The sequence below is a fragment of the Ochotona princeps genome, chromosome 2, assembly GCF_030435755.1.
Source record: "Ochotona princeps isolate mOchPri1 chromosome 2, mOchPri1.hap1, whole genome shotgun sequence".
Taxonomy (NCBI): domain Eukaryota; kingdom Metazoa; phylum Chordata; class Mammalia; order Lagomorpha; family Ochotonidae; genus Ochotona; species Ochotona princeps.
Window position 1 is genome coordinate 160,393,186 of NC_080833.1, and position 13,336 is coordinate 160,406,521.

Sequence of the window (13,336 nt, forward strand, 5' to 3'; positions counted from 1 at the left end):
CAAGTTCCCAAACCAAGCCAGCTCCCAGCCCCAGATCTGTGACTTGGCCAGTCTTCACTTCTGGCATTCACTGGTGGGTACTGTGACTCAGCCTGAATTGTCTGCACCCATTCTGGCTCTTGCCAGAGGGTGGTACGCCTAACAGCCAGCCTGGCCCATCCTCAGACCTGGCTCTCATGTGAACCAGTGGTGCTGCAGCCCTGCTTGGCATGCCTGCTCAGTCCTGGCCTTTGCATGTGCCAGCAGGTGCCACAGCCTGGTCCCACCCATCCCCCTCCCAGCCCTGGCTCCTGTGAATGTCAGGTGAGTTCCACAATTCAGCCTGGCTCAGCCCATCACCACCCTCACCCCCCAGTTCTCCAGGCAAGCTAGCAGGTGCTGCAGTCCCACAGAGGTAAGCCCACAAATCCCTACAAAATCTGATCCTAGGCTCAGTTCTCTTGCGTTCTAGTGGGTACTTTGGTCCAGCTTGACGTGGCCCACCGCCTGCTCTGACACTCCCAGATGGGTACTACAGGTGGTCTTCCACAAATCAGGCCACTTCACTCACAGGTAGGCAAGGGAGCTGAGATGGGATTGTTTAGAGGGGGAAGTAGGAAGAAATGTCTGAAATCAGGCCAAGGCACTCACATAACATCACCCATTGCCAGCTTGCACATGCAAAAACTGGAGCTTGGGAACATGCCTGGCTGGGCCAGGCTGTAGTACCCATCTGGGAGTGTCAGAGCAGGCGGTGGGCCACGTCAAGCTGGACCACAGTACCCACTAGAACGCAAGAGAACTGAGCCTAGGATCAGATTTTGTAGGGATTTGTGGGCTTACCTCTGTGGGACTGCAGCACCTGCTAGCTTGCCTGGAGAACTGGGGGGGTGAGGGTGGTGATGGGCTAAGCCAGGCTGAATTGTGGAACTCACCTGACATTCTTTCTTTTTTCTTTTCTTTTCCTTTCTTTTTCTTCCTTCCTTCCTTTGCTTGCTTGCTTGCTTGCTTTTTTTGACTGAGAGGATGGTCTTCCATCTGATGGTTCACTCACCAAGCGGCCGCAACGACTGGAACTGAGCTGAGCCAATCCGAAGCCAGGAGCCAGGAGCCAGGAGCTCTTCCAGGTCTGCGTGGGTGCAGGATCAAGGCTTTGGGCCGTCCTCGACTGCCTTCCCAGGCCACAAGCAGGGAGCTGGATGGGAAGCGGGGCTGCTAGGATTAGAACCCATGAGATCCTGGTGCTTTCAAGGTGAGGACTTTAACCATCACACTATCACACTGGGCCCTCTTGTAATTATTTTCAAGGGCAAAATGTCTTATCTTTTTAAACTGGTGATGTTGGTCAAAAGGATCAGGGAGCAGAGTTTGGTGACACTCATTTAGATACTGGATTTGATCATCATGCTTGTAGCATTTGTCCTTAACCCTAAATTAACCTCTCTCAGAAATTCTACTCATCCCATTGTCCTGGTTTGGGCCTTTATATACTCTTAATTAGGTTTTTTTAATGTCAGGCCAGTTCTGGCCACTGTGGTCACAGCATACGGAAGATCTGTCTCTCTAAATCTGACTTTGCAATAAAAATAAATCTTTTAAAGAATAAAGATGGTTCTGGTTTTTGGACATCACACAGGAGGTCCCAGACTCTCCCCTAGTTTCTCAGAGTGCAGTCTGCACTCCCAGTGTGCTGCGGGGCACTCGGCATCCTGCTCACCCCCGGGATGTTCAGTTAGCGGATGCAAACTGGCCACGCTAACATGGAAAAGCAAAACTCCACAATCCCTACATTAGAGCATGATGGCACAGAGTCAGTACAAAAACAGACTACACGGTTCTCCTTGTTAATTTATCATTTAATATAAATGCTGACAGAAAGCAGATAAAGGCCTTTAGGCCCTTTCATATATACATACAATCCGAAGGTGAGGCACCTCCTTCCACCTGCTAACTCTTTTTATCTGCACCTCGTGGGAGCCTTGAACACGCGCCAGGAGCAGTACGAGGCTGAGTCCATTTCCAACGTCACAGAGGAGACAGTATTTTAAACAAACATGGCATCCTTGCTAATAACATGCAAACAAATGATACAAAATTGAAGATGGTCCTACTCCTTTTAAAATCAGCAACATCTATTACAGCCACCAGATTTTTATTGCCCTAAACATCTTCCAACACCTACTTCTTCCCTCTTCCCCCTTTGAGGAGTGCTTGAATTGGAAATATTAAACAGATTTAAAAAGAGGAAAATGGTCCACTTTAATAACATTCTTTCTCTATTCCAAAAGAGCTTTTAAGAGAAAAAAAAATCAAATAAGGTTTCACAGTTTGTCAGAAATAAGGAGTTATTCACAGCTTGTGAAATTCCAAGCTGCCTTTGAAAACAGCTGGAAGCTGTCACAGAAGTCAGAAATTTAAAAATCATCTGTCACTTTAAAGCTCAATATTTTTTCAATATCTGAGCGGGTGGAGTTACGCATAAAATAAGGGAGCTGAGGCAATGAGAAAAAACTGAAAATGCAGAAAAGCTTTCAAAAATGCTACTTTTTCTGACACTGATTTTATAAGATGAGAAACTGATTCTGTGTTTTCATAAAATCACTTATACACTGACTCAAATCTCATGGGCTCCTCTTTTAATCTAGATTATGCTTGTCTTGTTAAATATACCTCTTTAGGGCACAATCATACACAATCAATACGATTGGCAAATTACACAAGCTCTATTTCAAGCAAATATGCATCAATATTAAAAAGTTACTCTAAAAAACTCCACAAAATAAAACAAAACAAAAGCCACCCAAAAAGGTGATAATGACTGCAGAAGTCTCGGGGAGACTGCTGTGAACCCAAACACCAAGCTGGCCACAGACAATGAAGAGGAGAGACCACGCCCAAAGAGGAATCTCACAACTGGAAAACGTGTGAGCACGTGAAGGCAGACACGCCACTGCCGCGTTCCCCACGGCACAGACCCATCAGTAAGATAACCATGGACCGATGAATTAAATGGGAAAAAAATTTTTTGTTTCTTTTTGTTCCCAGAAAATGAGGAGGAGGACTAAGTATGAAAATTTGGCCAATAACATATCCAGAAAAAGCAGCTTTCAATATACTGTGTTAGCCAACAGTTTTAAAAGCTTAAATCATGGGATTTTTTTTACAAGGTGGTTCAACTATTATTGTGATAACCACAATCAGTCCATGGATTGAGATTACACTAGAAAACGGTACCTTTTGAAAAGCCAGGCAAACAAACAAAGCAGGCAATAGTCTGCTTCCAACCTTTTCTTGAAGTTTTCGTGCACTGAGCTGGGGGTGGGGACCACCTGACAGTTTCCAGTTATAAGGCGACTCTGAGCATATAACCTAAAATGGATGCCAAAGACTTGTGAGCTCTGCTTCGAGTCAGAACAACAAAACCCTAAGCCCAAACCAAACAAGACCTGACCGGAAGCAGTAAGACCGCGACATAAGGAAATAAGTTATCTTCCCCAGTATACACCAGGATATACACCCAGCAGACACATTCCACAGGGCTGCAGCTTGACAAGTGCACGTTCTGAAAACAATACAGTCTTGAGGTTCAAGGTCTTCCTCTTCAGTCACTGTGCCTTATTCATTACTTCAGGGATAAAGTTTAGGGGAAACTCAGTGTTTGGCCAAAGTCCAGAGATCCCGGTGGTGAGGTAAATCCCTTTAGCAACAGGATCTCAGTGGGCTCTTCACCCACTTACTCAGTGCAGCATTAACAAGCCCTCTACTGGGAATGCTATCTAAAGGTATCACTCCTGGTATTAATATTTCTGCTAGTACTATTTATTACTTGGAATATACTATGAGAAGAATCTAACAATCACAGAAATAAAACCTTAAAGACCCAAATCTTCAATTGTTAACTAAAATCAATAGTTATCTTTTGCAAAAATAACTTTATGGGAAAAATTTTAGGTTAACTGCAACCCACTTCCAACTCCTAGTCAGTCATTTCATCATCAAAGTTTCATAAAGCTGAGCTGAGCAACAAATGCCAAAGTCAGAGCCGTTGAAGGCAGGAAGGTGTGGGTGTGCACCGGCACAAGGGCCCCTTGGCCTGCCCGGCCCAAGCTGCCAGGAGCTGGCTCCTACTGCAGCAGCTCGGATTCGCACTTGAAAGCACAGACCCCCTTTACCAGGGGAGGAGAACTTGTTAGGGTAAAGGCTGTAAATCACAGTTGACTTCCAAACATATTACACGAACTTCTCCTAAAAAGTGAATGGGACGTTCCTTTTAATGAAACATAAGTCATTTTTACAGATTTTATAAATGAAAAAAAAAGTATAAAAAACCCTTCATTCAGTACCATTTGCATGTAAGAGCAACTGAATAAGGCTTGTCAGTGACTGAGTGCGCTTGTGAACTGGATCACAGGTCAAGGTGCACTCCTGTCCTGTCTTCTCACCGGACTCAGAGCCCGAACCTCGTGACAGTACACTGTACTTCACGCACAAATGAACAAACACAGAAAGACTGAAGATGGTATTTATAACAAGAGAACCTCAAAAAAATGCAGTGGGGAGGTACAACACTATACAAAGATGACAGTTCACTTTTTATGAGAAACTTAAGAATTTTCACTACTTTTACACATTTAATGAGGTCAGTTAACCGTAACAGTTAACTTTCCATAAATCTACTTAACGATACAATCAACTCATAAATACTGAAAGGCTTTCCCAAAACCCAGAGTGAAGCGCAAGCCTTTGGCTCTCCTTCAGGACAACAGCAGTTCCCAATCTCACGCAGACCTTTGTTTGCCTACCAGTAGGGCAGATACCACATTTGTGCATCACTGAGTAATAACACCATTAGAAAAGGCAACTTCATAGAAGTTATTGGCTAAGCGAATTCATCTGAATGCTCTGTTGTGAGGCAGCAAACTGTCACTGTTGCAGATTGGGGAGGACAGTGGGTAAGCCAAGGGGAAACTGCAGAATGAGAAATGGACAGAACAGAAGAGCATCACAGACAATCTGAGCTCCAGCCCCAAGACCAATACAGTCTACTGGAGTTACAGACGCAAAGCAGTGAGTGAGGGTCACACCAACTACACCTTCCACAGGAATACATACATGGAAACAGGAGGAAAAAATGAGTGATAAGATGGGAGAAGGGAATCACCCACATTAATGCTGTGCCAAAAAACTGTCTGATGTGTCTAAAGGGCTGAATATTTGTGGTTGGCCATAGGAATAGTGGCTTATAATTTGAATACTGTAACTGGAAACCTACAATCAGAAAAATAGTAAAGAATGTCTCTTTGGTCACCCTCGCTTCTGCAAGTTATCCAAACCAGAATATCAACGAGTCTTGCCTTCAGCTTTTTCTCCCTTCCTAGAGTCTTCCTGAGAAGAGCAGGCCCAAGTTCTTGCTCACCACACTACCTGGATTCTGTTATCTGAAGGAGTCAACACCATGCTGTCAACCCCGCCTTAACCTTCTTACAACTGCTCATTGCAAGTGTCCAAATCTTGCTTCCAAATTCAGTAAAAAGCAAAGTCATCTTCAGAAGCAACTAATTATTTTCATAAACAGAAGACACAAAAACTAGATTTGCTATGATCGCTGCCATCTCTAGAAAGAACAAGTAAAACCCAAACATCAAATAAACAAACAAAAAAGAATACCTCTGCCTTTCAGATTTGATAAAAACAAAACAGACCAACAACAACAACAAAGCAGTGAAAGCAGGTCATTTACTTGTATAGGCTCACCACATCACAGAGCAAAGGAAAAGGGAAACCCAACCTCCGGGGCTTGCATGCATCACTGAATCTGTGGGCGGTCACTAGGACAGGTGTAAGAATTTCTGTTAGGCTAGGCAGGATGACCAATTTCAAGTAGATAAATTACAGGCCCCATGGACGTTAGACCAACTTCCTGTAGACTATCTAGGGATCTCAATGGGGTAACAACTAGAATTCAATTTTTTAAATAAACCAAATTAAAATACATTAGAGAGAGACTATTTTAAGATAAATACAAACATTAGCTTCTCTGGTTTTGTTCAGAGTTAGGGGTAATGTATAAAGCAATCTTCTCTTAGGCTCACAAAATCAAAACAGCAAAGGCAACAAGAACATTTGAAGAAAGTCAAGGATGAGAAAAACAAACTGAGTTAGTGGGAATTAACAGATATCCAAAACAAGAATTTACTTTTATTTTAAACTTCACCAACATTAACAGCTATAAATTCTCTCCCAATACCAGAGTCATTGTGAATATCAAACGGAACCAATTTCTTCTAAATTTTAGGAATTATCTCTGAGTCCATGGGAGAAATAACATCCACCTAAAAATATGACTACCGAAGGTCAGAAGCCAACAATGTTGTTTTTTATTCTGAGAAATGAACAATCCTGGGACTCTGTGACACACACAAGTTTCTTTCCTTCTCCCAATAAATAATAAGCATTTAGACTGTAAATACAGGATTCTAAGCAAAAATCAAAGAAAAAAAGTGTAAATGTATATCAAAAAGGAAAATGGACATTTCAACTGAAAAAAATGCCTCACCTTCATTCAGCGCTTCAACCTCCCAATCAGTCATTTTATCGCAACAGCTGCGCTCATGCGAAGAAATCCTTAAAACATACCTAATATATATACAGATATAGCTATGTATATATGTATATATATATAATATATATAAAATTTTACTTAAATAAAAAAGAAAGCTCGAATCCCAAGCCAATATGTGTATATCAAATCCTTGACCAGCCAGGTCTGTAGGGCATAATCAAATTCAATGTGAAATAGTATATAAACACGGTGCCTTGACTGGGCAAATTAAATAATCGCTACTCAAAAGAGTGTTCTGTTTGGACTCTGCTACTGGTAGGCAATGGCAGGACTGTACCCCCCTCCCCACCCACCCCCGTTTGTTTCCGTTAACGGCGTGACGGACACAGAGCTTAGGCTGAGGCTCTCTTAGGACCTCAGCAGGAGTTCAGGGCTAGGAAAATAAGAAACACGAAAAATATAAACTTCTAGTTTTACCCAACCAAAGCAATGCAGTAACTTATTACATAACCAGTGCTTGCTGATTTAGTAGTATAATCCAGAAAGGGAAAATGAAACAACTGGGCAAACACAGGATGGACGGGATGACTACATGAAACAATTCCCAGTAAACATGTTTTATAGGGCACAGGTAAGTATAGACTCCTGGCATCAGAACATGTGCAGCAGAACAACAGAGTCAAACAGCCTGCCTTGCTTTTCTCTAAAAATTTCATGAAGGTGTCTTAATACTGAAAAGCCAAGTTTATGAAAACAGACCTCAGGGTATTTACTACTTATTTATGCTAATGATTTTGAACAGATGACCAACTCATGATCCATCACTGTCGGACTCGGGCAATTCACGCTGGCCAGAGGCTCCACTGTATAAACATGTTATTTACACTTTTAACCTCTGAGAGTGAAATAGAAATGGTTTTGCTTATTTTAAGTTCAAATCAAGTGCTACAGTTTTAAAATATGGATGTCTGTCCTAGTTTTTTGAGCATTCAATCATTTCAACCCAAGTTTGATTTGGAAAGCATGGCTCCAAGTTTCCAACGGCGAGGTCAACGACAAGAACACAGCCAGCGTGTATGTTCGCTGCTAGCCAGTTAGGCTACCGCTGAGGCAACCTCCGCTTCAGGCTGACCGATCCACTCCGCTGTCTATCACATGAGTGCAAAGAATCCTCATTATGCAAATCAAGGACCTCAAAATTTAAGCACCTGGTAATTGTGTCTCCAAAAAGCTGAAAACAAGAAATAAAATGTTCCTAAACAAAAAATTTTCAATATCATAAGAAAAATACTTATGAAGCTACTGATCCAGAAAGGGGAATCTGAAATAAGAGCTTTGAGAAAACTTGGTTTGCTGCACATGTTCTAACCCCTCCGGTCTATGACTGTCTCTGCTTGCAAGCACCACAGAATTCTCAGGAAGGCCAGTGCTGCTCACCTGCCTGGTTACGGGAGGATGAGTTGGAAAGGATCCGGGGCAAGGAATTATACACTGGGTATGTAATAATACCAAAATACAAGAGGAACCTACTTCATTAAGATCATACAATTAATCGAACAGAGTGTATATATAATATCTTCTTTTTTTAAAGCCCTGGATCCAAGGCGTCCAAAGTTATTAAAATAAAGTTCATTCACAGAACAAAAACAAATTTAATCTGAATTGCTTGCAGATACTGCTAATTTTCTTTTTCTTTAAATTAAAAAATGCATTAATGTGAACTATGTGCAGGGTTCTGTCTTAGTAGTGGTGTTGGTGCACATGGTCTCCGCCCACTTGTGGAGAAAAAGGTCAGAAGTTCTTCTGCTCCACAGGCCCCGCCCCACGGAAGGGCAGAAGATAACAACAGCCTGCCGCCCTAGGGAGCAGCGCTGGGCGGCATGCCCGGCCTCTGGCAGCCACTGTTGTCCCCTCCTGCCTCGGGGTCCTCTGACAGCTTCAGAGAGCTGGTCTTGCTTGACAGGAGGCTGGCATTCTCTTGCGTCAAGGCTGATCCATTTGGGACATCACTGTTGACATTAAAATACATATACAGATGGAATTTTTAAAAAGGAAAGAGAAAAATGGTTACTAAGAGGAACAAAATAAACAGCCTATCACTTAGCACTTTGGAAAAAAAATGTGATCGACTTCTACATTTTAAATTTTAATTTACAGCTTCTAATCATGTTAGCACAGGGTTGGCAAACTAAAACCAGTCAACTGCCTTTTTGCTAAAAAACAGAAAGAAACCAAAAAAACCTTTGTTGGAGCACAGCCTGTCCACTGAACATTATCTACTGCTGCTTTCACGCCAGAGAGCGTGGAACTGTACCTCAGGCCGCAGAGCCTGCATCTGAAGACACTGAGAGCCTGGCGTCAGAGAAGCATGGGGCTGGATTGAACAGTTCGCTAGTCTAAGAAATTACTCTGAATGTAGGATCATATGCGGACTTAGACCCATTGTAAAAGTAACCAGGCATTCGAAATTCTTCTGTTCATAAGAGGACAACTCAGAACCATGCAGCCAAAGCCTCAAAACACTCTGAGAAAACAACTAAAGATGTGCCAGGAATTAGTTACAACTGCACAGCTGTCTGGCAGAGACTGTATATATTCTTCTGTCCATGTAGAACACTGCCTAGCTGAAGCAAACCACAGGAGTGTGGGAATGGCTAGGGAGGGTTATAAAAACAGACAGTTAAATGTCACAACTTCTCATTCATATAGGTGCCAGTTCAGGTCCCAGCTGTTCCACTTCCCATCCAGCTCCCTGCTTGTGGTCTGGGAAAGTAGTGGAGGACAGCCCAAAGACTTGGCACCCTGCACCCATGTGGGAGACCCAAAAGAAGCTCCTGGTTTCATCTCGGCCCAGCTCTGGCTGTTGTAGCCATTTGGGGAGTGAATCAGTGGACAAAAGGATCTGTCTCTCCTTCAATCTGTGAAATCTGCCTGCCTCGCCAATAAAAATAAAATCTTAAAAAAAAAAAATAACATATATATATATAAAACCAGAAAATGCAACTTAACAGTATTAACATAATTCAATGTTAGATCTAAGCTTTATAATTCCTAAATAAACGCAAAAATATTCTTACCTCACGTCACAGAATATTTTAAAACACCTTAAATATGTCGAGGTATATTAAACATGAAAATGTAGGAAGTATTAAATATTTTGATATGTTAAATATTACAATGCACTGCAGTACAACTAGATACTACAATGTTTCTCTTGTGTGTTTAGTTCAGGAAGACCGTGAAAATAACCCTTCCTTCACCTGAATGTCAACGTAAGGTCCTCCGCCGGACCCTTGGCTTGCGGCTCTGCTTGTCCATTTTCTGTTTGCTTGCTGGCATTCAATTTGCTTTTCATGTCCAGAGAACACTGGTTCTCCTTTGAAAACAGAAATAAAATCAGCTATCCTCTATTCAGCAGTCCTACTGGGGTAGACCAAATCAAAACAGCATGAACACAATGATGATCCAGAAATCAAAGAATATTCCCATACAAAGAGACAAAGATCCAAGCACCACCCACTTGTCAATTATGCAACCTGGTAGCTGAAGACAGCCCAAAGCCTTGGCACCCAGCAGAAGCTGGCTCCCCTCAGCTCAGCTGCAGCCTTTGTGGCCAGACAGGGAGTGAACCCAGCAGATGGAAGATTTTTCTGCCTCTCTTATCACTAAACCTGCCCTTCCAATAAAAATAAGTAAATTTTAAAAAGGGAAGAAAGTGGGGCCCGGCGGCGTGGCCTAGCAGCTAAAGTCCTCGCCTTGAAAGCCCCAGGATCCCATATGGGCGCCGGTTCTAATCCCGGCAGCTCCACTTCCCATCCAGCTCCCTGCTTGTGGCCTGGGAAGGCAGTCGAGGATGGCCCAAAGCTTTGGGACCCTGCACCCGCGTGGGAGACCCGGAAGAGGTTCCTGGTTCCTGGCTTCGGATCGGCGCGCACCGGCCGTTGCAGCTCACTTGGGGAGTGTAATATCAGATGGAAGATCTTCCTCTCTGTCTCTCCTCCTCTCTGTATATCCGGCTTTCCAATAATAATAAAATCTTTAAAAAAAAAAAAAAAGGGAAGAAAGTACTTAAAAACAAACATTGAAAAAAGAAGCCAAAATATGGTAAACATCTTTATGTGCTTGTTGAAAGCAAGACAACTACATCACCAATTATCTGTGTAAGAAAAATGTGAAAGTTACGTAGCAGAAAAAGATCAAATTTTATGTAAGTTAAGGGAATGTTTGACTCTGCTAATATGCAAATTATCCTGCAATCAATGTTAGTACACTATCCAATATCCAATAGCAAGTGGCATCCATTGATGTAGTTGCATAGGACTGCATCTCATAACAAAAATGTCACTAACAATTTAAAGGCTATTAAACATAGAATGTTACTTGGTGAATAAATTTTTAAAATTTCATTTATTTGAAAGGTAGAGTGGGGCTGGTACAGTAGTATCAAAGGTTAACCCTCAGCCTGTTGGCAGTGGCATCCCATATGCGTGCCAGTTCATGTCCTGGCTGCTCCGCTTCCTGATCAAGCTCCTTCTTATGTCCTGGGAAAACTAGGTAGGATGGCCCGTGAGCTGGTGTCGCTGAACCAGGTGGGAGTTCCCAAGGAAGCTCCTGGCTCGCAGGCTGCATAAGCTCAGCCATGGTTATCGCAGCGTTTCCAGCGAATGGAAGATCCCTCTTGGTGTCTCCTTCCCTCTCCATAACTCCGACTTTCCAAGTAAAATAAGTAAATACTAAAAACCAAAACAAAGATAACAGGTAGGGAGATCTTCCATCTGCTGGATCACAGGAGCCAACGCGCTGCAGCTGTCCCCTGCTGCCTCCCAGAGTGCACCTGGAAAGCCGGAGACATCACAGTCGGACACGGGTGTGACAGACAGGCAGAGAGTCCATCTTGTCCAAGTTTCTCTCAATCACCCGTCAGAATAGCTTGGAACATCATTTTTACAGTTCTAAACAGCCCTAGAAAGCTAGGAGCTCTGTGGTATAATCCTAAGGCTCCCTCCAACGCTCCCTGGAAAGCTAGGAGCTCTGTGGTATAATCTTAAGGCTCCCTCCAACGCTCCCTGGAAAGCTAGGAGCTCTGTGGTATAATCCTAAGGCTCCCTCCAACGCTCCCTTCTCACAGAAACACCTACCATGCTCAGCTCGCGGGTTCTCTTCCCGATCTCCCTTTCCACATGGTGGAGCTCCAAGCTCAGCTGCTCACTGGAGATCATTCCAGGCCATTTGGGAGGCGGTGGCGGGGGCTGTGGCTGGCCTGCCAGGGTACTGGCCTCCCTCTGCAACAGTAGCCTGTTACTAACAGCCTAGTGCATACAGCCAAGCACACACAGCTCAACACACAGTCACGGCATGCCCAATTCCAGCCCGCTCTTACATCCCTGAGAACACATGTCTGCACTAAGAAATGATACACCCATGAGGCACTACTGTTAGCAACACTGAATATAAAAAGAGGGGAAAACAGGAGATTTACACTGAGTCAGAGGCCAGTGTGGTGCCAGTCCACTAAGCCTCCCATGGTGCTGGCATCCCACAGGAGCTAGTTTGCATTTTGGCTGCTCCACTTCTGATCTACTCTGTTTATGGCCTGAGAAAGCAGAAGAGGACAGCCCAAGTCTTTGGGACCCTGTGCCCATGTGGGAGACCTTTAGGAAGCTCCTGGCCCCTGGTCCAGATCAGCTTAGCTCTGACCGCTACAGCCTTTTGGCGAGTGAACAAATGGATGGAAGACCCTTTCTCCCTGTAAAATTTGCCTTTCAAACACATATCATAAAATAAATAAATATTTTAAAAGTTTAGTGAATAATTAAAACAAAATTTATTTTTATTGGAAAGTCATATATACAGAGAGGAGGAGACACAAAGAGGAAGATCTTTTACCCACTGACACACTCCCCAAGCAGCCGCAATGGCTGGGGCTGAGCCAATCCAAAGCCAGGAGCCTGGAGCCTCTTCCGGGTCATTCATATGGGTATAGGGTCCCAAGGCTTTGGGCCGTCCTCGACTACTTTCCCAGGCCACAGGCAAGAAGCAGGATGGGAAGCAAGGCCACCAAGATTAGAACCGGCACCCATAAGGGATCCCAGGATGTGCACAGTGAGCACATTAGCTGCTAGGCTACTGTGCCAGGCCCATGAATAATTCCACCTTGGATATAAGTTGTTTTTTTTTTTTAAGATTTATTTTTATTACAAAGTCAGATATACAGAGAGGAAGAGAGACAGAGGAAGATCTTCCGACCGATGATTCACTCCCCAAGTGAGTGCAATGGCTGGTGCTGTGCCGATCCGGAGCCAGGAGCCAGGAACTTCCTCCAGGTCTCCCACATGGGTGCAGGATCCCAAAGGATTGGGCTGGATGGGAAGTGGAGCCGCCGGGATTAGAACCGGCGCCCATATGGGATCCCAGTGCGTTCAGGGCGAGGACTTTAGCTGCTAGGCCACGCCGCTGGGCCCAAATTGCTGTTTTAGTTACCTTATTTGAAAGAGAAGTATAAATGTGTCTCTCTCCTCCCTACTTTTTAAAATAATTTTCTCTGAACCAAATTCTTTATTATTTCAATGAGATTTCAGTAATAGAAAGAACTTTCAACCATAGTAACTATAGTCTATGGCAAAGTTTCCCCCAAATGCTGCTGTTTGTTTGATATAAAATGTTTCTAGGGCCCAGTGTGATGACTTAGTGGCTGAACCCTTTCCTTGCACGTGCCAGGATGCTAGATGGGCGCCAGTTCATATTTCAGCTGCTCCACTTCCCATCCAGCTTCCTACTTGTGGCCTGGAAAAAGCA

At 43.6% G+C, this 13,336-nt stretch overlaps 1 protein-coding gene across 3 annotated transcripts in view; it reads right to left on the minus strand.

Annotated features, from left to right (window-relative positions):
• Positions 1-8,399: 8,399 nt before the first annotated feature.
• RC3H1 (ring finger and CCCH-type domains 1) overlaps positions 8,400-13,336 on the minus strand; it is a 65,512-nt gene continuing 60,575 nt past the window's right edge. The window contains exons 18-20 of one of the 3 annotated variants that reach the window (XM_058660684.1): positions 11,680-11,850; positions 9,802-9,917; positions 8,400-8,550 (exon numbers count right to left, since the gene is read on the minus strand). In XM_058660684.1, coding sequence (XP_058516667.1) covers positions 8,400-8,550; positions 9,802-9,917; positions 11,680-11,850 — 438 coding nt within the window. Of the gene's footprint in view, positions 8,551-9,801; positions 9,918-10,681; positions 11,376-11,679; positions 11,851-13,336 lie in introns of those variants that run through there. The other 2 variants (XM_058660685.1, XM_058660686.1) reach the window with 2 other exon arrangements.